This window comes from Lycium barbarum, chromosome 5, assembly GCF_019175385.1.
Source record: "Lycium barbarum isolate Lr01 chromosome 5, ASM1917538v2, whole genome shotgun sequence".
In the NCBI taxonomy this organism is placed as follows: Eukaryota; Viridiplantae; Streptophyta; class Magnoliopsida; order Solanales; family Solanaceae; genus Lycium; species Lycium barbarum.
The window spans coordinates 14,022,098-14,047,537 of record NC_083341.1 but is presented as its reverse complement, the minus strand read 5'-3'; the positions used below and the strand labels follow the sequence as shown (position 1 = coordinate 14,047,537).

The window sequence follows — 25,440 nt, the reverse complement described above, 5'->3', positions numbered from 1 at the left end:
CTCTTCAACGGTTGAAACATGGTGGAGGAAGGACGAGGCACTAATTTCCTTTCCCCAAACAACCACGCATAGTCTGTAGAAGCAAAAGGCTTCTGCACTTTTGCCATTTTCGTCTGAAGAGAGAGAGGAGGAGAGGCGTTGCTGATGGGTAATGAATGTAACCCAAGTTGGTTTTTTAGATGAACGGGTCGGGTCGGTTTAAATGGTAGTGGGCTGGATATTGGACCTATTTTTAATAAATGTTCAGATGGGCCATTTATTTGGCCGAATTGGCTACTCATTTTGGGCCATTATTGACCAAATTAGGATCATATTTTATATGAATTGGGCTAGTATGAAGCCTATTTGTCTTGGACTTAACATGCTTTCTTCCTTATAGTTATTTGGGTTCCTAAATCAAGATGAAAGACACTTCTTTAGTTAATTATATATTAACGCGTGGTAAAGTATTACCTAATATAAAAAATATATTTATTAGTACTCAAACAAAATTATACGATATCGGAATAGTCGCGCAATAATATTTTTTTAAAGTTCAACAGTAAGTAATGCTATCGTCTAGATATATAAAATAAATGCGATGCGTAAGATGTTAAAAGTGATGCAATATAACGAAAATAATAATAATAATAATAATAATAATAATAATAGTAATAGTAAAAATGATAATAGCTAATGACTATAGTAGGATAATGAAAAACGACGATATTAATAGAAAGCTAATAATTGCAGTAAAGTATAAATAACTATTCTTAAGTTGTCAAAAATATTAGAAGCGCAAATAAATATTTTGGAAGAAAGGCGGGACAAAATTGGATGTCAACAGTGGCAGAACATCTCGGAGTAAAAGAGCCTCTCGTCTTGAAGTTTTATTTTGAATATTTTGTTATTGTAAAAAATGATGTATTACTTAATGCAATGAATTTTTTTGAATTATTTTGAACCTCTCGTATTGGATAAATTATTTTTTAATATAATATTTTTATTTGTACATTCGACTTGACTAAATAATAAAACACTTAAATCAAAACCCTATAAAATATGACACTTAGATCTAAAGATGGCAAGTTTCCAAATAAACAAAACTTACTTCGGGACACTTTACAACCCCTAAAACGACGATCCAAATGTTTAGGTATACTTGATGTAATGAGCCGACGTTATTGTACGCAAAAAAAGATATTAAGTTCTATAAAATGTTGATATTTCGGGGTTTTGAAACATGACTAATCTTTGCCAAAAGTATGAAAAAAACGTAATTTTGATAGCTTAAAAAAAGAAAAAAGAAAAAAGGTAGCCTCTTTCACACACAAAATTTGTGCGTGAAAGGACCAAAGTTTTAACTTTACAGTTTGGTCCTTTCACGCACAAAATTCGTGCATAAAACTTATTTTTTTTTTTTTGTACTACAAAAATCGTGGACTCAGGATCTACTACTAAAATCACGCGAATTTTCGACAGAAACTTTCAAAGGAGTTCCATCAAAAATTGATTCGTCGTAAGATATTTCGACATAGGGTCCCATGCATATTTAATACATGACTTATTTATACAGAATATTCAAATTAAAGCCTTGCTGTTTATAAATTTGTCTACCCAAATTATTGTCTCAACAACCCCACCCCACCCCCCACTCCAAAACCCACCCCATGATCCAGAAATAAATAATTGAGTATCAATCTTTAATTTATCTACACATCCTATGCTTTTCATTCATCAAAATTAATTAATCAATGGATTGATAAAAACTACTATTGGAAAAGAAAGAAAAAGAAAACAGTTAAAGGTGTTAGTTGGCAAACTGATGTTAGAGGTGGATTTAAGATTTAAGTTTTGTGGGTTCAACCTCTAAAGTTCCTAGAGATAGTGGGTCACTGGCCACATTGTTGAAATATAGCCACCGTCGTAGAGTTTCAAATGTGAAACTTTATGATAATATATTAGAGTTCCAGTTGTGAAATTTAAAAAACTCAGTGTAATGCCTGGCTATTTTAATTTGACCCTTAAGATTATTAGCATTGAACTGATTGTATTTTTAAAATTTTGGGTTCAAACCTAATACTTATTACTAATAATTTTATTGATTTTTTACATATAAATTTGTACCCTGCATTGAAAGTACTACATTGACATGAAACCGGTATCACAATCACTACTAGAAACAAACGTTTTTCCCACCGAAATTCAGTGGGAAATTTGTGCTATAAAACATGATTTTCCCACCTCATTCCCTTTGAACCAGCTCATTGGGAAAACGCATTGTGGGAAACAGGTTCCCATTGAAATGCTGGGAAATTCCTAATTTTTCCCGTGTCAAAACACTACTCCCTCCGGATAAAAAAAAAGTGTCCACTTAGCCTTTTTTTCTTGGGTCAAAAAAAGTGTCCACTTATTAAATCAAGAAACAATTAACCTTATCTTTCCATATTTGCCCCCTATTAAGTGTTATGTTTAATTATGGGTAGTTTAGTCAATTTACATATTTTTTTTTCTTGGAGTAGTTTCTTAAGAGGTGTGCAAATGGCTAAGTGGACTCTTTTTTTGATCCGGGGGAGTACTATTTGGGTTTTTCCCACCGACATTCAGTGGGAAATAGCCACTAAACATTTTTTCAGTGGGAAATAAGTGAGAAAATAGATTTTTTTTAGTAGTGAATGTTGCATCCGCCTTTGACTAGTGCTTATAAATTCTTGCGTTGATCTTGCAAAATATATGTGTAAATAAAACAAAAAATTTAAAATTTAAAAGTAAAAAAAAAAACACTTTTAGTTATTTTTTATTTATTTATTTTTGGGTAATAACTCGTAAGACATAAGTAATATCTTTACTCGTCAGTGCAAAACAATATCCAGATGATTTTGGATGGTGTTTTAGTGGCACAATCATTTTAATTTGCTTCTGCAACGGATGGTGAATATGAAGCTTTCTCATGTATGTGCAATCTCTATTGGACGTATAAGTATAACCCATGAATAAATACATTTGAGATTACTAGTTAGCCTAGATGATGTCCGTTTTATATAAACTGATAATATAAATTATTTATACACTTTTAAGTGTAATTTGATCATATTACCTGTTGTCGTTAAATTACTTAACATGATCATGTAAAAATCATACACACTATTGGTGCACAGATCTTAAACTATATAAAACCGATACATTATATGATAAGCAAACTTTTGAAGTGGACTTGGAATTTTGTTTCGATTGATAAATGAAAATGTCACGAATTGGAACCTTACGTGGCGCAAGTCAAACTCATAAGTATTCAATACTAGATTATTTAAAAGAATGCTAGTGCGTCAAGTTCGCATTTTTAAGAAAAATTCAAGTGCTTCAGCTAGGGAATTTTAATAAAACAGAAACATCAACATTTTCATGATTAAATAAAATGGGTCTAACAGTAACTGAATCAAAAACTTCATTAGAACAATTAGTTACATCATTTCTTAGAGGTGTAAAAAGCAATCAGATTTTCGTATAATATCAAATGATCAATAGTATTCAAGTTCTCATACCTAATCTATATAATGATATTTTCAAATTTAACCCATTCAAATAGTAATATTATGACATACATAAAATCTGAGAAAAGGCCATAAATAGTCTCTTATCTATAGGAGTAGGTCTAAAATGGTCTCTTAACTATACACTTACCGGTTTTAGTCCTTTAACTATTCAAAAACTTATCAAATTTGGTCTCCGTCTATTTTTTTTATACAAACAGTGTACAAACTCATAAACCTTCATCAGATTAATCATTAAACCATTCCTCAGGCCTATATTTCTATCTCCCTGCTTCTTTTTCCTCAAGTTCCTCTTGTTTTTTTTTTTCTTAAAAAAAAGAAGGTAAAAACTGGTAAAAATCGATAGAAAAAAAATCGATGGAAAAAACCGATTGAAAGACCGACAGATTCTGTCGGTTTTTTCAATAATATTTTTAAATATTTTTTTAAGAAAACCGACGGACTGCGTCGATTATTTTTTACACAAAAATGCGCGAAAAAATATAATTATTTGTTATATTATTTTCTAAAATAAACTGATGGAGTCCGCCGGTTTTTTATTTTTATTTTTTATTTTTTATTTTTTTATAAAAAAACCGACGGAGACGGAGTCCGTCGGTTTTTAGAGCGAAACAACAGTATAAATTAAATCAATGTAAGTATATGAATAAAAAATATCAGTGGTCTAGTGGTAAAGCCCTTTAATACCAAGGAACATAGCCGAGTTTGACTCCAAATTCCTACAATTCATTCTTTAATTTTCAAAAAAAAAAAAAAATTGACGTGAGACCGTCAGTTTTTTTTTTTTTTTTTTTTTTAACAAAATCGACGGACTAGGTCGGTTTTAACTGACGCAGTCCGTCGGTTACGAAACGCGAGAGAGAACTTGAGGAAAAAAGTTGAGGTTAAAGAATAAACTTGAGGAAAAAGAAGCAGGGAGAGAGAAATATAGGTCTGAGGAATGGTTTAACGATTAATCTCACGAAGGTTTATGAGTTTGTACGCTGTTTGTATAAAAAATAGATGGAGACTAAATTTGATAAGTTTTTGAATAGTTAAAGGACTAAAACCGGTAAGTATATAGTTAAGGGACCATTTTAGACCTACTCCTATAGATAAGGGACTATTTATGGCCTTTTCTCCATAAAATCTTCATGCCACATGCTATGATACGCCTGGAGCCTTATGAGAACAGCAATCCGTTGTAGTCTAGTTGGTCAGGATACTCGGCTCTCACCCGAGAGACCCGGGTTCAAGTCCCGGCAACGGAATTTTTATTTTTGTTAGCAAAACAACTTAAATCACTTTACCATGGTAATTCTCGGTAATTTTTATACCAATCAAATGAATACATAAGATGTGTTAACCTAATTTTTTGTTGGAATAGTTAGTGTTGATGGGAGTGTATGAGAGAATGAACTTTGAAAAGAAAAGAAAGTTACTCTTTTCATAGAGAAGAAAGTTATTTTTTTATAAAAAAGATTTTTTTTTTCCAGATATTAAAACTTCGTGGTTAAGTATGAAATTAATTAAAACGTATTTGGTAGATGGCTGTAGTGCATATTCCTAAAGGATGTGTCTATTACGAAAAGTCATCTTTGAACAAACGCGTCTGCTGCGAACAGACACCCAAGGTATTATAAATATCTTGTACTGCTTCAGAACAAAGAATAACAGACCACATATTCTTCTCTTCTTCTCTAAATACTCATTACAAAACACAATTATGTTTTTGTGGAAAATTCAAGTTAATTGCTGAAACTTGAATTTTATTGGCTTTGTAAAATCCTGCAGGAATTCTGCCACCATCCCTGCAGCAACGAAGTGGGAGGCTTAAATAGGTCAGAGATTACGCTATTAAAGCCGGATTACTTCTTCCCCACTTCTGAAACCGATTTTTCTAACACTTTTATTGCTAAATCACAGTGAATTAGTACACTTTTTAAGTTTACCTTTGCATGAGAATGTCACATTTCATTTCATTAGATTGAAATTGAATGAGTCTCGTGAGATTAGAGCCGCTTGAGCCATTAAATACATTGTGTACACAAACAAATAAACTAGAACGACCAATAATCCACTAATTAAGACAATGATGGATTGGGTGATGAATTTTGCTTACTGTTTTATTGAAGAGTATCCAAAAAATAAAAATAAAAGAAATTGACTGATTTTAATATGCAATATGTTTATGTATGTATCCACAAGAACTTAGAATTTACTTTTGACAAGAATGACCTAGATCTTGACTTTTATCAAATGACCACTTTTTTCCTTAAAAGATAATCTTTACTTGTAATGACTAAATCAAACAATTGGACTCATTTTAATCTTCTAAATCATTGAATTAATCATCCTAGTTTTCTAGAACTTTATGCAGTAAACAAATACTAACATTATATTAATTTTCAAATGATTGTGATAGTCAATATCTTGGTAGAAAAGGAACTGAAGTGCACCTACTCACTAAGAAAATAACTGGCACCAAAGATAATTCTTTCAGCATTTTGTTTTATTTATTTATTTATTTATTTATTTATTTTATGTATGTGTGTATTTTCTTGATCTTCACGTATTCAGATCATCCTTTGGAGTTTGGATATAGCTTCATGACTTTCTTTAACATCGTTGTTATAGGGATCTCGTGGCATATAACCGAAACAATTCTCGCGAAGTAAATATTCTGTGGCTCGCAAAGAGTTACACAAGAGAAAGTCATATGTGTAATGTTAATCAAATTAATTAACACGATATTGATTCGTCCTTTTGACTGTTGTTGGTGTGGTGTCTTTTATTTTGAAATCGGCTTGGCTAAGTTCTTGAAATTATCGAAATTGTATACAATAATGATACTTTATGTGGATAAAATATGTTCTAAGAGATATTATGAATAATGTGATGTGTTTCTCTTCAGTCTTTTCATTAAAGTCTGAATCATGAATCAAATGATTAATGGGTTAGGGATGTTGTAGCTATCCATGCCCAGAGTTCATTTGTTAAAAGACATCAAAATAAGGGCTCGTTTGGCTTAGTTTAAATAAAATAGCTTATAAGTAAAAAAAAATAAAAATTGAGGTGGGCTATCCCAGCTTATTTTTTTAGACTTATTTTAAGCACAAAATGACTTATAAGCTGGCCAGCCAAACACTCAAAAAAACTGAAAACAACTTAATACTCAAAAAAGCTAAAAACTTCTAAGCTAAGCCAAACGGGCTCTAAATGAGTTCCTAGTTACTCCATTTCCCAACAACTTGGGACCCCCTTATCATTGAGAATCCTTTACATCATCCTTTTTGACTTTGCTGCTATGGTCAACTCTCCTCCCCCCTTCCCCCCTTTTCTCCCAACCCCCACCCACCTTCAGGCCTCACTCTTCTTCTCTTGCTTTCTCTATTTTTTCTTGGTGGTGATAAATAAAAGTCCAAACACTAAAGAGCTATAAACAAATTATATATATATATATATATATGCTTGTTAATGATCATATCATGGAATCTCTGTTACTCATAATTCACAGTAATTCCAATTTCCAGTAATAATCCACAGAAAATTCAAACATTATCTGCATAACATGCAAACACGCAGTATTCCTCCTGTATTAATTTATGTATCACACTTTCCTCTTTCAATATGTTAAAGAGTATGTGTCATACTTCATGATTTAATTAAAATATAACTTTAATGTGAGATTTGTGTTAAAAAAAATATTATTTTTTATTTAATATCTCAAAAATAAAAGGACTATTTCTAACGTTTTTATTGACTTTAATACAAAAGAAATATTGTTATTCATTATTTTAGTACTATATTAATGACTCTTTAATAGGCTAATTATTTTATAATATTATATCAGCTTTACTGTTTAAGAGATTATTTGACTATTTTAAGAGCCTTAATGGATGCTATATTAAAATGATTTGAATGGTCATAATGACATTCAATGTGGTAAAGCTGTTAATTGCTATCAGTTTGTAACGTTATGTTTGGCTATGGAATTAACCTTGAACCATTTGAGTTCTCAACCTATATATATACATATAGTATTTTCTTTTGGAGGAAAAACAGATCAATATATAATAATCTTACCATATATTATGTGTGCTGGGTTCCCTTTTTATTTAAATCTTTGTTAAATTATGCTCCTAATTTTGTACTAGAAGAGCTTGTTAAATCATGGGGGATACACCCATACCGGGTGAAATATCCTTAAGGACAGTCTCTTAATTGACATGCCTCAAACTTTCAAGAATTCCTTGAGGTGTTCGTGATCAAGTATTTTCTAACAAAATTTGTGATCAAGTATTTTTTTTGTAAGATTTCCACCAATTTGTTCGCATAACCAACAGTAGGATTATTATAAAGTGCGCGATTCAACTTTACGATGCTTCTTGTCAGCATGCGCAGCTGCTTTTTGCATGATTAGAAATCATCATGCATGGCTTGTTTAGTTGCATGTATTTAATACAGTGTACAAGCGTATGAAAATAAAGAAAAAGGGGATAAAGAAGATGAAGGACAAGGTAAAAGAAGATGAAGGACAAGGTAATTGAAAATTACATAACTTACATACTACTCCATCCGTTCCAATTTACGTGACACTTTTCGCTTTTCGAGAGTTAATTTGACTAAACTTTAAAGCAAAATTGGATTAAATTAACTCAATGTTTTATCATTAAAAATTATATATTTGAAAACTATATGAAAAGTACTATAAGTTGCAACTTTTCTCATATCAATTTGGTGAAAAAATACATCTTAAAATGTTGGTCAAAGTTCATGCAGTTTAAATCTCGGAAAGCGAAAAGTGTCACATAAATTGAGACTGAGGGAGTACTATTCTTTAATCAGTTGTGCGTTTATTCATTGACTCACTATACTATTGGATAATGTATATCCTATCTAAGAAAACCAAAAATAGGAAAGTGAGAAAGATGAAAAAAAAAAAAAAAACTGAAAGATGAAGCTCCAAGAAATTTATACCACACATTACTCTTTTAGAACTTTGCAATATCCGGGCAAAATGTTTCTTCAAGTAGAAGGTCAGACCAAAGAGAAGGTGGAGCTCTCCTTCTTTGTTGAGTGATCGTTCGCTATCTGGCTGAAAAAGTTGAAACTCCAAGCGACTATTTGACATATATTACTATTTTAGAACTTATCAATATCTTGGAAAAAAGAGTCTTCAAGTAGAAGCTCAGGCCAGAGAGAAGGTGGAGCTCCTTCGTTGTTGAGTGACTGCTCGCTATCTGGCTGGAAAAAATGGTCTGCAGCCTTCATCTCTTCTGGCAAGCAAGATGAGATCGCCATTTCTGAAGAATTTTTTCTTTTCTGATCATTTGTTACTGGTGGAGGAGGAGGAGGAGAAGGAGATAAAGAAGGGAGCCATGGAGAAGTCGGTGATGTTTCTCCATGGCTCATAACCGTAAACTCAGTGTTTTGAGGTTGAACCCTATCTTTATTTAGAGAATTTTGGAAACTACAACTAGGGGTTTGTAGTTCCGGCAAATGGGAGAAAGGGATTGAATCTTGAATAGCTTGATATTCAAGACTTGAAGGAATTTGATGAACTGTGTGATTTTCCAAATGATTATTATTAGTGCCTAAGAATTGGCTCTCTTTTAAAGAGTTTAAAAGATTGTAAGCTTCCATATTTTGAACAGCACTTAAAGTACTCATATTGTTGTGAGGTTGTAGAAGATTTTGCAAGTAATGAAGTCTCATAACTTGTTCTTCCCATGAGGGGTTTTCCATTAATTCCTTCAAATTTGTCAAAGCTATAAGATGTTGCAAGCTATTGAAGATGTCAGTTCTAGGCCTATGAGTCATTGGGTCATATCCCATTTGAATTAGCTTCTTCTTCAAATGAGTGTTCCAGAAATTCTTGATTTCATTGTCAGTTCGTCCGGGTAGATGAGTTGCAATTGCTGACCACCTTAAACAAGAGAAAAAAATAGTTTAATAAATAAAATTCTCTACATAAGTTATTAAGTATAGTGCTTGGTTTGCAATACTAAATAGTACCTACATTAAATTATGCGGGAATCAATATTTTAATATATATATATATATATATTTTTTTGCAACTATAATATGGAATAAAAATACATGTATTAATAATGCAAGGATTGATTAGACTATTTTAATTGACAAAAATACCCTTTTAGAGTAATTAATTAATTAATTCATGTATAATACTTTTTAAGTATTAATCTCCACATAAATATGAATTCATGCATTACAATTCCTTCATTATCACTGTATAAACAATCCGTATATTACTGATCTCCGCATGAACAATCTTTGCATTACTATTCCTGTATAATTTGCTTCTAAACCAATCTAAACGACGACCCCTTAGTGCATGCAGTTTGAATCTAAAAAGAAAAATATTAAAATTTCAAGCCATATATAGTAAATTTCGACAGAGCAAGAAAATAAAAGGAGAAGAAAGTGAGTTAAATAATTACTTGTTGCCAAGGACAGCATGGAGATTGAGAATTGTTTGTTCCTCTTCTTGAGAGAATTTGCCTCTTTTAATATCTGGCCTAAGATAATTACTCCACCGCAATCTGCAACTCTTTCCACATCTATTAAGACCTATTGGCAGTATCAACAACAGCAACAATAAAATTAGTTAATCATACATGAGAAAGAATTTTGGAATAAGAGCTTACAGATTAGAGTTACATAATTAATTAGATCACTCAAAGGATATATATGTACAGATAAGTCTTCTTAAAATATGAGATCTATAATTTTGAAAACAAGATAGATTACCTGCCACAACAATTAAAGGTGACTTAATGATGTAAAAATTCCTTACAATCCGATTGAAGAAACGAACGTGAGCCTATGCTTTCTCTTTAGACTATTTTAACAAAATAATGTTTATGTCAATCCTATGCTATGCTATGATTCCTCATCCTATGAAATTTTTAGTTAGATGCACAGTGTTCTACGTACAGCATATGACAGAGTGATCTTTCCCTTATGTAAAAGTCAATATTTCACTTTCAAAAAAGAGTCAATATTTCACTTTCAAAAAAGAATCTCGATGTGCCGGTGTATATCTAGCTCTACAGCAGAACTAGTCACAGTCCAGGGCAACCGACATACTGGACTGAAGATAACCAAGAATGTTGTGTAAGAAGTACCAAAGACGAGTAGGTGTATATAACTTAAACTCAATTATACATACCTGCAAGTTTAGGGAGGGCTCTCCAGCTGCCATGGCCATGTTTATTGATATAATCGGTGAGTTTTTGATCTTCTTCAGGAGTCCATGGCCCTTTCTTCAGACCTCTCTCATCACAACAAGGAGACCTTCCCATTTTCAAGAGTTTAACTAATTCTCTCTGATTTGGTTGCTTCCTTCAAGTCTTAACTACTCAAAGTTGATATGATTACCCTTATATATAGAATAAATACTTGTCTTTATGTTGTACAACATAACTTACGTGGGAGCTTATTATTTGTTTACACATTTATGCGTTGAAGTAGCTAGTTTCATATCAATTTTGTGTCTGCACATTGTTTATGTGCGGTTATTTTCATACATTGTCATTAAATTTTACCTCTTATATCAGTAAAATTATAAAATTATTATTTATCTTATTAAAGATATTGAACGTTACCTATTGTACCCAAAGAATTTAAAACTAATATTATGACATGTTTGATATCATAAATTTCAAAAATCTTTATGTAAAAATTGTCGTAGTATTTATTTCAGACAGCAAATTTAATTTTGAATATCTCTTTCTTACTATCTTTATTTCTGATTTCTCTTTTGAGAGCGGTGTATAATTTGATATTAGATTATGTAAATTTTATAGTAATTGCTAATTGTCTTGATTTAAATGTCCTTCAATTCCTGTGATAATAAATTAATGTAGGGAATTGTTGTGCCTTCCTTGAATATTTCGATACGTATAAGGTGTTAATTAATATGATATAATTGAGATGTTTCTTGAGAAGTCAGAGTTGTAATCATCTACTATATGTATGTCGAAGTCGAACAAATTGGTTACAGACTTACCGTACTTTATCAACCCAATTTAAAAGTGTCAAACCATAATTTTCAATAACGTATCGTACCGCACCGGGAACGGCCCTTATAACCATAATTTTTAAAAGTCTTCCGTTTTTTCTTAAACTCTATGCTCAGTCAAACTATGCTGCATAAATAAATTAAAAGGGAGTGAATCACTTTCAAGTTTCAATCGTTGTCTCTTCCAAAAATAATTTCAACTTTCAAGTAATATCAAGTGTATGATTAATCCCCCATATAAAGTCGAAATAAAAACAAGGCCATTTTTACGTCGGCACAAATTTTACTCTTTAAAAGAAACCCAATGAATTGTATTACCTTTCATAATTAATTAACCCCTTCTTCACGAAAGTTAGTTAAGGCTTTTTCTCCTAGAAAGCAACACTGACTTCAATTTTCATCCACATAAGATTGCTTCTTCCACAAAGGTTCTTTGTCTGGTAGACCAACTTAGATCACATTTTTTTTTTAGTTAAAACTTAAAAAAGTAAAGTTTTAATTTATAGAAAGAAAGCAAAGGGATTAGTTTAAAAGAGGAAGTGATGTCACCTAAAGAGAAATTGGAGTAATTTTTAATAAGTATTCAACATTGTGTAACTGTCAGCTAAACAACTTATTTGCTTGCTGGATTGGGTTTTCACCCAATACTGCATCTATACTAGGATTTTGTATGGTTCTATTTGCCACGTATCTACGTTCATTCCCATGCAGAGACCAGAGGCGAAATCGGGGAAATTTCATTAAGGGTGATCAAGATTAATATATATATATATATATATATATATATATATATACCATGGCAGACGAGATATTCTTATATTACTATATAGAAACAAAAAAGAATTTAACTTTGTGTTCAAGCCCTGGTTATGGAATCGCCTTTTAGGAAGCATTTGCTTCTAAGGTGAGATTTTTCTGTGCAAATTCAAATTTAGTTGGTCCTCAATGCGAATACCGAATACGAATGAGATTTTTTTAAAAAAAAGATTTAACATAAATACAATGTCAATATATGTTCGTACCGTAAACAAGGTTAGAAATTAGAAAATATATAAGAAATTGAAAAATACTCTCTCTCTAAATGACTGTGAACTCTTAAGAGATGAATACAATAAAGTTTTATGGAGTACTATTTGGTCAAGTATTTTATCCTAGAGGATTGGGTTGCTCCAATACAGTATAATGAATATTTTATATATAAGTGCAATTTGGTCTGCTATATATAACAGGTAATTATCTGATGGTATAGAAAACTATACATTGTCGGAGCGCAAAGAAGGAAATATTAAACTTATTATCAAATCTAATTGTGAAAAGATTAATACAGACAAGCTTAAGATATGTCACTCTAAAGATTAATTCTGTCATATTTTTATACCATACATTTCATAGAAGTCACGACCCACCAAGATTTCTGAATATCCAATATATAGTAGAAACTGGTATATAGATATTTATATGTATATTACGTACGTTTAGATTAAGATAGAGTGTGTATAGCCCTATATGTATAAGGAGATAGGACAACCTTGTATATTCGGTGGACATACATAGAAATAAGTGAATTTTTAGGTTTAGACTCAGTTCTGATTAGAAAATCACTTAATAATATTTAACTAAAAGAGCTAATATTTATACTAAATCACTCCAATGAACTCATAGAAAAATGTAAATCATTATGGAAAGAATTTATAGAAGTTTAATTTGATCAGATCATTTATTAGACAATGTTAAATTTGAAAAAAAAAATAGTAATACCTATTTGTTTCTTAAAAAATCATTTATTTTTGACAAAATTTTGAAAGACTAAATCACTTGCTATATATGGACCGAAAAATGACCAAAACTAACAAAATTTAAGTTAGACAGCTTCCTAGAAATTTTTCTGATTAGGTTTGATCCTTGTTAGTTTTAATCTTCTTTCAATTATATGTCTATAACCAGCAATATTTTGCCACTTATTTTGGGTTATTTCCTAATTCGTAATTATTCACTTTGAAATGACGATTCCCTGGGGCTATCTTTGCAATTAAAAACTGGTGCTTACCTTCTCAAATTTCATTACGACATTATCCTAAGTTGCTGTATTTGGAAATTAATAGCCATAATAAGTCAACAATTTAATAGAGTAGCTAAGGGATAATGTTTAATTGTAGGTGACCTGCTTGTTAAACAAGAACAGTGTATTGCTTGATCTCTGGACCTAACTTATAGCTAGCTATATGTTTTACGTACCAATTTTATGTACCAGCTGCTTGCAGAATTTTATCACGTAAGAGATTCAAAATATAGAAAAATAAACAGAAAAGGGCCAAAAATGCCCCCGGATAATCGGAAAGGTTTAAAAATACCCTTCATCCACCTATTTTGCTAAAAATATTTCTCTAGATACATTTTTGGCTAATTTAAATAAACTTTTTTAAAAATATTCAGTGTTGACCGTTAGTCAAAGGACATAAGTGAGCCAAAAATGTAACCAGACGGTATATTTAGTAAAATAGATGGATGGAGGGTATTTTTAAACATTTTCTGATAGTCCATGTGCATTTTGGGCCTTTTTTCCCAAAAACAATATATGAAGAAAAAAAAAATTATCATCTACTATGTATACATAAAATAAAATAATTTTAAACTTATATATACATTAAAAAATTTCGACCAAGGAATTCAAACCCCCTTGGGGCACCCTAGTTCCGCCACTGCCAGCTTGTCTTGCTGATTATAATTCTACTGCAAGTTTTATGTGTAAAAATAAGCAAACTCAAAGCCAACTCTGACAAAAAGTAACTATATAACCGATTCTTACACCATTAAATCATTTTTATATGTTCTAATAGATAACTTGTTTTGCTTTTAAAATTACAACATTGTTATAAAACTTGATAATTGTAAATAAATGAAAGAAGCAAACAAATAACTTTGTAGAGAGCAGGGAGAGATTGTATTATCACTTTTTTTGGTATTACAAATGAGAAGACAAAGCTCCTTATTTATAGAAGAAATTTGCTCCTCAACCTACAATATACAACTTGTGCAAGTTGATGGATTCAACTTGGTACAACTAAGAAACAACTAAGATACAACTTGCAAGTGTAAGTTGCAAGTGCAAGTTGTATTTACTACTTTCAAGTTGTATTTATCACTTTAAGTCAAGTGGTACAATATATACTTCTAGTTGTATAATCATTAATAATACATCCAAATTATAACTTGACAAATGGTTTATAACACTCCCCCTTGGATGTTTATTAATAGATAATGTGTCTCATTAAAACTTTACTAGGAAAAACCCAGTGGCAAAAATCCTAGTGAAGAAAAAAGAGTACACATATGTGGTAATACACATTTCCAGTTGTCTCATTAAAAATCTTATCAAAAAAACCCAATGGGACAAAATCTTGGTAAGGAAAAAAGAGTGCATCGCGTATTTTACTACCCCCTGATTAAAGCATCGCTTGATCCTTGAGATGATGTACTCCGATCTTGACTATCAACTTATTATATGTTGAGGTTGGCAGTACCTTTATGATCAAATCTGTCAAATCATCATTTGAACGAACTGGTTGATCACCTATGCCGCCATCTCTTGATAGAGTTGCATCGTTGTCATATAATATTGTTGGAACCACATCAAGACCATTCCTGGCTTGCTTTATAAACTGTTTTTATCTTGTCATGTGGAACATGGTATGACAGTAACCCCTCATGGGCATAAATAACATGTTTGGATCAAACATTTACGTCGATCATATGAATAACCCGCATATTCAAAAGCTTGACAATATGTGTTAGGATAAACACATTCATGTTGGGGCTTTCATTTGCAAGATGTAATTGATCTTACTTCAATATCTCCATGTAGGAGTAAAAAACTATATCATGTCCACAGTTATAGCAAGATATTTAAATGAATTAATTGCACAAAGATATGATACTTCAAGACCAATTTAATGTTCTAGTTCTTTTAGCAGATAATCTACTGCTTTTAGAAACCCTTCAAGAGCTAAAAAATATTCAAGTCATCAACTTGCAGAACAATATGAAAGATTTTGATTATTATAAAGAGACAAGGGTATACAAAGTCATCTTTGTACCCTTCGTCAATGAATATTCATTAAGGTGATTCTAGGGAATCAACCTTGATTCATTTGATTCATATTAAGTATTATAAACAAATTTTTCAAAAATTTGTATATGCTTCAGGCATTTTGAATCCTAAATTTTCATATAAATTTTGTCAAGTCAGCCATATAGGCTGTGACAACTTTTATTTAGTATTTAAATGACGTGACATCTTCGGATGCCTGGACTGCAGGTCCAAAAAACTTTACGCTTATCAGGATGCATCATGTCATTTGAAAATCATTTCGACGTCAGTATGCTTTAACAAACGTAGAATTTAGATCCTTACAATCTTCTACAATATTGCGCATCATATTGTATCAAATATATCGTCGATGAGATATCATTTATATCGGTTCGTAATTTGACATAACTAACTGAGATCTTATTACTTCATTATTCTCAGGTACCTGAACCTCCCATAAGATTTCATGAAGTGTTATGTCATAGGCTCTTCAAGAGCACATTACCTCCTTATTATGATCCTTTAAATCATTTGCTCCTCACCCTTTTCAAGGTTATTGTATTTGGAACCGATTCGTCTACCATGCTTCATGCATGTTATAGACTTGTCATTCAGGGACATTCAATAGGAGCATTTGCAGTAGAAATATGAGATTACCTTTTGGTCAGCAAATGCTTCCAACATTTAACTTGAATTATCTTTTGAATGAGGATCATACCGATGATAATTCACAACATATTTCTTAGCTACATATATATCTCCCCCTCATGTTAGAAAAACTAACATATATCCCCCACGCTATCTGAAGAACCATCTGTGTGGATCATGGTAGATCCATTAATCACATACCACACATCAAAATTTACTAGATGGACAATCACGGTTCCTGACCGTGAACCGATTGAGAGGGGGTAATTAATCATAATTTATTGATCTAATGTATATAAGTGTTGTTGTATGCAATATATCATTTCCCAAACCAACACATGAAAGTTTGTTCCCATAAGCAATAGTTTAGCCATTTATTAGAGGCATTCAACACCAAACCAACTTTGATATAAACCAACATTATCAAGATGAATTGTCTTGATTACATAATCTGGAAATTGTGCTCTTAAATAAATTATTTTGAGCAAGCAACTTTGTAAATGTCAAACTGCCGGTTGACGATAAACGCACATGTGACCGTCTCATAGACGCATCTATTTAATACATCACATTGCAGGTGAACGGGCCCATATTCACCTTTTATATTTTCTAGCATTTAGGGGATTCAGTCCCAATATTAGCTGGTATAATCAACTTATCATGAGAACAAGAAACACAAAAGAAATCTTGAAGTATCTTCTAGTTCTTCAATATATGTGTAATACTCAATATGCACATTAAGGGTGTACATGGACCGGGTTGGTTCAGATTTTTTAAACACCAAACCAAACCAATTGCGTCGGGTTTTTAAATATATACACCAAACCAAACCAATAAAATTCGGGTTTTTCAACCTCGGGTTTTCTCGGGTTATTCGGTTTTCTCGGGTTTTTTTCCGGAATAGTCTTGATACAAAACATATAACTTTTACTTCAAATATTTCTTTAGTTCTAGTAAGATACAACTACATAATTAAGGTGTTTCTTAAAAAAATAACACAAAATGTGAGAAGAATGATGACATTGTATTAAAATATTCAACAAAAGCTAATAAAATCGATTAAAATAAATATTGTTAATTAACAAGCCATAAAGAAAATGACCATAATCTAAAAATACCAAGTCATGCTAAAATAAATACGGCTAATAAGTATTAATTACACGACAAAGAAAAAAATTTAAGTTATGTATTTTCACTCTCTAAATCAATTATGCAAAACTAAAGAATAGATATCCAACATTATTGTCATTCCTAGTGGTAAATTGAATTTCTTTTGTTAGCATTAGTGTTGAGTTGCTTTTGGTTTGGACTTTATTTGAGTTACTAACATCCATAGGATATAAAACTTATTGACATTCAAAATTTTAAGTTCAAGCTTGAATAATATGATAATGGATAAAAAAACTACGAAAAAATTTAAGAAATATTTATAAATTACATTACAAATAAATATTTTTATGTAAAAATATTTTAAAAATTGAATACATGTAATGTCGGGTTGGTTTGGTTCGGTTTGACTTTTTTTAGTTAAAACCAAACCAAATCAATTATGGTTGGGTTTTTTCTTTCAACACCAAACCAAGTCAAACCAAACTATTAGTCGGGTTTTTTTCTCGGTTTGACTCGGTTTATCGGTTTGGTGTGGTTTGTTGGTTTACTTTGTACACTCCTAATGCACATCATATTTAAATTGGATGGCAAAATTGCCAACTGATAGAATTATTTATGCTAGTAAACTTCAAGTTTACACATGTGCTATTTGTTTTGTAAACTTCTGATTTACTATTGCATAATATTTAATATCAATAAACTTCTGGTTTATTGTTGCATATGATCTTATCATGCTCAGGTAATTCACGTACGTATTTCTTACCCGTTGTTTGGAGATATTTAATCTTCCAATCAGTTGTAGTCTCACTATGATAATCATTTTTATTGTCAATAAACTTCAGCTTTACTACAATTTGTGTTCCGATCGTACCAATTACGATCTAGGATGAATAGTGCTATCATTTATAACCTCTTCGGGAGACTTTAATTTATACCATAATCAAATATTATTTGGACACTATTGGTCATGTCATGATTCTTGTAAACAAACAATTAGCTCTTCTGGAGCCCTTGGAAGATATATTTGTATTACCAAATATTGCTTAGATACGGCTTGTATCATGAAAGAAAATTTGGTTAGACATCAATGGTGTTATGAAAGAAAACAACAATCAAATGAAAATTTAAAGACAATTTTAATTTATAAAGTACAAAAAGTAAACGTTAAGTTCTAAACGTCAGTATTTCAAATATCTCCTTCAAGGAGATTAGCCATTAACATCTGAATATTTTGCATCAAATCGACAACCACATAGTAATCACATCCTTCAGGAAAAGATACATTCATTGTTATATCCTTCGAGGATATCAATAACAACTAACCATAATGTATCGATGTAGTTATAGTAGAAACATTCTACTCTGATTTCTTTTGCCTTAGAATGGTATTTAATGAAATTATTCGTGATGTTCTACGTACGACAGGTACGTGTTGCAATGACTTTTGTACCACATGTATTTTCTTTGTTATTTTATCTCTACAGGAGGTAGATTGTAGTATATCTTCATTAGCTTCGGGAAATGAAACTAAATTATTGCGCTTGATAAACGATGTTCATCTTTAGCTCATTATTCTGCTCAAGCACAAGAAGTCATTGCTTCAAAAAAATTCTCAAATATTTTACCAATTCTTTCTGCTTCAGGAGTAAAGTTTAATGTTTTACCACTTCGGGAGTAAATTTTAAAGGTTTACTACTTCGAGAGTAAATCTCAAGGTCTTACTACTTCAAGAGTAAATTTTAAAATTGTACTACTTTGGGAGTAGATTTCAGAGCTTAACTCTTTCGGGAGTAGATTTCAGAATATATACTACTTCGGGAGTATATCTCAAAGTTCTACTACTTCGGGAGTAGATCTCATAGTTATACTACTTCGAGAGTAGAATTTGGAGTCTAACTACTTCGGGAGCAGTGATAAAATTTTACTACGTAGAGCTAAAAGTTCTATTACTTTGGGAGTAGAGTTCAAAGCTTGCTACTTTGGGAGCAACTTTCTGAGTTTGCTACTTCAGGAGCAGATTTTTGAGTTACTACTTCGGGAGTAAAGCATAGAATATTTAGATTCTTTTTTCTCAATTATTACCTCTTCTCGAGATGAGTCGTAACATCTTCACAATCAAGAGCACGTCCATATATATAAGCTTTACTACATATTGTCACATTCACTTCAGAGAATAGAGCTGTATTTGTAACACTTATCAAAAGTTCTCATTCTTCAGGAATAGAATATATTTGAATGTGCCTTAAGCATATCAAAATAAGATAGTTTATAACCTCTTTTAAGATATTGCTACTGCACGATCTAATTGAGACATACACATAATGTAGAGAATTTTCTCTAATATATCTCGAATTGTAATCACAATAAGTGTATGAAAATATTACCACTTCTGGTGGTTATAGGCGTAAATATAATTTAGCCAGAACAAAACTTAGTTATGAAATATTGCCACTACTGGTGGCCATATATTGCTTGTTAACTCTACAGGAGTTCAAGTATATCCCCCAATGGGAGATATCCAATTTATGAGATTATTGTAGAATAAATTCTACACTTATAACATATACGTAGTAACCAAACAACATTAGCAATATGAAATAGGACTTACCAAAAAAAAAAAAAATCTTTACTAGACTTGATTTGACGTGTACAAAAATAAAACAAAAATAAATTTAGGTGATAGAAAAATACTTACCTTTAAGGTGAGCAACTAAATTATAAATTCTAAGTTCAAACCTTCTTCAACAAAGGTTTTCGTGGAGAGAGAGTATCGATCAATACCATACCCAAACAACTCGTCAATTATGAATTACTGGAATCCAACTCAGTGGTGGAGTTTCGTGCTGATAACGTGTTATAAAACTTTATAGTTACAAATAAATAAAAGAAACAAACAAATAATTTTGTAGAGAGGAGGGAGAGATTGTATTATCACTTTTCTTGGTATTACAAATGAGAAGGCAAAACTCTTTATTTATAGAAGAAGTTTGCCCTCAACCTACAATATACAACTTGTGCAAGTTGATAGATTCAACTTGGTACAACTAAGATACAACAACTAGTTGCAGGTGCAAGTTGTATTTACCACTTTCAAGTTGTATTTATCACTTTAAGTAAAGTGGTACAATATACACTTCTAGTTGTATAATCATTAATAATACATCCAAATTACAACTTGACAAATGGTTTATAACAAATATCATTTTTTCTCGCAAAGGATTATATATCTGAAAATATTTTTTGAGAAATACACGTCATTATATATTGGAAACCGAACTCTTTTATTTATTTTATTATATGTTCCAGCACAATTAAACCTGTTTTTTTTTTTTTTTTGTGGACTTTCATGTGACTTTTTTTTTGGTGAAGGGCTGCTTTTGAGAACTTTCAATTAATAGAAGTGTCTATTAATTATATTTAATATTTTTCGATGAGGCCGTCAAATAATTCAACAGGATAATAACTATAGCAATCAACTTTTAAATTTGAAACCAACTTGAATGCCTATTTTGAAATTAGTGACAGATAACTTTAATCACTAAATAATAAAATTTATTGCTTATCCTATTTAATTAGTGACAATACTATATTTAATAAAAAAAAATTAGCGATAAATTTCGTAGTTAATTTTTAATATTTTTAGTCAATGTTGCCTTCAAGTGTTAGGTGGGAAAAACAAAACATAAGGACAAAGAATTCAAAAGTTGCATTAGATTTTCCCAATATTAATTAAGGAAAATTTTAATAAAAGGAAAGTTAATTATCAGCACTAAACAAGTCAGATTTTTCTCTCTGTAATAGTGTGCGATAATGACGGTTTTAGACACTAGGTGGGAAAAACAAAACATAAGGACAAAGAATTCAAAAGTTCCATTAGATTTTCCCAATATTAATTAAGGAAAATTTTAATAAAAGGAAAGTTAATTATCAGCACTAAACAAGTCAGATTTTTCTCTCTGTAATAGTGTGCGATAATGACGGTTTTAGACACTAGGCTAAATACAATTAGCTATAACGAACTATCAAATCTACATTATTATACAAAGAATGCCAATTAAACCACAAGTTTGAAGCACATCATATATACGTAGTACGTTGAAAACAAACAGTTTCTTACGTCCAATACACGTGAAACGTATATTCTTAGTAATGGTATAAAGTTTGATGATTTTTGCATTGACCAAACTTAAAAAAATAGTCCAACAACTTTGGTTGAAACCAGGGCGGATCTAGGGCCCGCCGAGGGTGTTCTTATACATATATGTATGTATATATATAGATTTTGAACATCCTAAAAATAAGAGAAGAGGTTGATTTAGTGATCTGTGTTAAAAATTCTCATTGAGGTTCCAAGTTCAAATTCCAATCACTATATTTTTATTTTTCAAACCCCCTCAGTGAAAATCCTTCATACGTCACTGGTTGAAACCCATAATAAAATAAGTGGGAGCCAATATCTCTGCTAATTTCATTATATATTCATATTTCAACTAGAAGGAAGTCTAGAAGAAGACCATCAAGGATTTCTCTACTCAGGTTAGAATCCTTTGAATAAAAAAATATCTTGATATACAAGCAATACTTTATTTCTTTTAGTAAATCTAATTCCAGTCAATGGCGGAGCCAGAAATTTATATAAAGAGATCAAAAAGTAGTTAGAATTTGAACATGTGATCTAAAATAATTTTTGAAACCCCTTTGTCACCTCCCTTTATGTTAAGGGATTTAACAGTTGCTATATAGACTAAGAATTTTCTTTTTACCTTATTTGCGTTACAAATGAGATTCATCCCCTTCCTCCTACAAAGTTATGTCCCTGCTTGCTATTTATCAGGATCATTCGAGGCAGTGAGTTCCGAATAATGAATGCCTCAAGATTAAGGACCCCTTTGGCCATAAGAATTATTCACTTTTTTTTGTAATTTTTTTTTTTTTTACTTTTTTCAAAAATTAGTGTTTGGCCATGAAAATTTGAAGTTGTATTTGAAATTTGAAAAACAAGAAAAATTTGTTTTTCTCTTTTTCCACCTTTTTCACAACCAAAACCTTGTTGATAAAGTATATTTCAACAAAAAAAAAAAAAATTGCAAAAACTATGGCCAAATATAACTCCAACTCCAACTCCAAAATTTCAAAAAAAAAATGATTTTTTTTTTTAATTTCTATGGCCAAACGCTTACTAAATTTTCCAAAACAATCCTGATATAAAAATAAAACTCTCGATCTAGTTTTCTCAACCGTTATTTCCAGCAATGTAGAAATAAAGATACTTTAAAAGCATATTGTACAAGAGCATTACCTAAACATACTTAGATTACTATTTGCTGAACCTTTCAAATTAAAAAGCATATCTACAATTCAACCTACTACAAGCTAGATCATTTCCTTGAGCCATCATATATATGCCACCGTATCATATTCCTTGACTTAAATTCAGGAGGCACTGACCTCATAAGAACAGCTAATTATATTGACACTGAATAAATCCGGTGATACTGACAGTGAATCAATTAGTAGTACCTACTTATTTTGCATTGTTAAAACTAAAACTTGGCCTAACAGAGGACACGCAAGAGACAATAATTAGCTATTTTAGCTGCATTTGATGTTTAATACTTGTGGTTTCATTACTAAGAAAAAGAAAAGCAAAGAGAAGGAAATTAGCACTCAATAATTTCCATGATCCTTTTTTTTTAATTAGAAAGTCTTAGCCCTTAAAATGTGTTGCAAAGAGAGGTCGAAGACAGAGATTTTCTATCACAATATGGGCACTAGATGAAAAAGACAGATAAAAAGAACAATTCACCTATAGATAGATCAACACTTGGACTAATAGAATCATACTACCGCTATCGATGTAGGTGTTGCTTGCCGATGGTCCTTCACTTAGCTCTCTGGAGTCAATGATGCCGCTTTTTTTTGTCACCAAAATGGCTATGCAAAAGATCAATATCAGGAGGGTCCTCTTGCCTAATAGAGCCCAATAACTTCCAACGAGTATAAAGGCACGATGACACCCTTTGTCAAGGGTGTAACTGATTTTTGAAAACATAATATGTATAGATACAATATACTGACAACAACAAACAACACCATATCCAGTGAAATCCCACAAAGTGGGGTCTGGGGAGGGTAGAATGTACGCGGACCTTACCACTACCTTGGGAGGTGGAGAGATTGTTTCCGGTAGACCCTTGGCACAACGACTTACAATATGCTGATCACTTTAAAATAATACAGAATAAACATCAATTAACCTTAAAACCACCACAATCTCATACTAAAATCACTTACAAAACGAATTACGATAATAGCCTGACACGGCTTGTTCAAAATTCTTTGTATGCCACTAACCAACTGAGAAGTTGCAAAAGCAAACAAATAACAAGATCCTTTCATGACAAAATGCATTATAGTTTGTGTTCTCTAAGCATTCTTTCTTTTATTTGTAAGATGTTTATTACTGTCTTTTGACAAAAAAATTAGCTTCTGATGAGTTTAGCGGCCACTGCAACTGATAAACTTTGTAAGAGCAAACAATTAACAAAATCCTTCATAGACCAAAAACATTATAGTTTGTATTCTCGGGATATATCAAGTCTTTGAAGTGTCAAATTATCCAGTCCTTATTTTCTAGTCAAATACTGCAACCAACTAATTTAAAATATAATGCTGGCTCCACAAAATCTTCTTTGATTTCATGATGCAATACAAGATCTAAGTTTGGGGTTCAAAAAACAATGTGATTTAATTTCCATGTTGCATTAAGATATCTACAAAATGAAGTTTCCACTAGGAGCTAAAAACTCAATTCTATACCAAACTTTAGTTTCACATATAAATGTTGTTATTAAGTTAAAATATATATCAATCATAAGATGTTAATTAGGATAGAAAGGCAATTAAATTGGGACAGACATTTTACCCCCAGAACAAAAATAGACCAATTACAGAAGAATGTACTAAAATTTTCCTTTCAAAAGGATATTTCAATAGTAAACACGTTAATAATTCTAATGTGCGATAAAATAGACATGCCATGATATTTGGTAGCTTTCCATTTTTAATAACTTAAGTTTCAAATTGATAATTTTTTATTTTCCTTTACCCTCTTTCATGAGATGCTAAATTAGCTGTTAAATTCAGTTGATATGCCTGCTTGGTAAAGGTTAGGTTGGAAAAATCTTCAAGCTTGAAAATGACTAGTCGGAAAAATCTAAGGAGAACCTTTTTTTCTTTTAACATTCAACATTTTAGAAGAATCAAAACAGTTTTAAGGCATTGTACATGAACCTTCGTAAAGTGGCCCATATGCATGTACAGAGGTTTTCTTTTTCAATGAATGTATATGGATCTCATCGATTGGGTCAGAATGTTCAAATAAGCCCTATAAAGAAATTAGGGGAAAACCCATAACTAGGCAATAGTTGAAAAATAATTCCAGGATCATAGCAACATTAGTTAGTTTTCATTTCATAGCAATTAAATATTAGCAACTTCCCAAAAAAATCCCTAAAATTAAGTTGAATGAGGATCAATACGAAACCCTTCCTATATTTTTGGACAGAGTATTTATCTTCCATAATTGAAATAATCATTTAAGTTTTTTGGTCCTTTCCTTTTCTAAGGTATATTTTGCAGAAAAATAAAAAAACTGACCAGCATTTGTGTATATATCTAATTATATTCGTAAACATATATATTTATACGTAACATATACTAGTGAAATATACTTGGTATTTTTGCAAATATATATTTATTAACATAAATATTCATGGTTGTTTCATAAAAAAAAAGTATTTATACCATAGATATACATTGTATTTTTTCAACTGAAACATATTTTTCATGTAGCATATTTATGGGATAAATATGCATAGTATTTTCACAAAAATATCTTTATACCATAAATATACACGGTATTTCACAAAAATATATACGATATAATAAAAAAATACATGATATAACATATATAACCAATCTGAAATAATGATAATGGAAATATATAATTATCTATTTTGCTCAATCATTTTTTTCCC

General features: G+C 31.0%; 1 protein-coding gene and 1 non-coding gene across 2 annotated transcripts; one reads left to right on the top strand and one right to left on the bottom strand.

Annotated features, from left to right (window-relative positions):
• The first annotated feature begins 4,707 nt into the window (after nucleotides 1–4,707).
• TRNAE-CUC (transfer RNA glutamic acid (anticodon CUC)) lies at nucleotides 4,708–4,780 on the top strand. Its single transcript has one exon. It is a non-coding gene; the product is annotated as a tRNA-Glu (tRNA).
• Nucleotides 4,781–8,215: 3,435 nt separating this feature from the next.
• Nucleotides 8,216–10,872, bottom strand: LOC132640520 (transcription factor MYB53-like). The gene is made up of 3 exons (XM_060357132.1): nucleotides 10,705–10,872; nucleotides 9,974–10,103; nucleotides 8,216–9,438 (listed from the first exon to the last, which is right to left on the bottom strand). Exons 1-3 carry the CDS (start codon nucleotides 10,835–10,837, stop codon nucleotides 8,655–8,657), a joined length of 1,047 nt encoding a protein of 348 aa, XP_060213115.1. The 5' UTR covers nucleotides 10,838–10,872; the 3' UTR covers nucleotides 8,216–8,654.
• Between the last annotated feature and the right edge of the window lie 14,568 nt (nucleotides 10,873–25,440).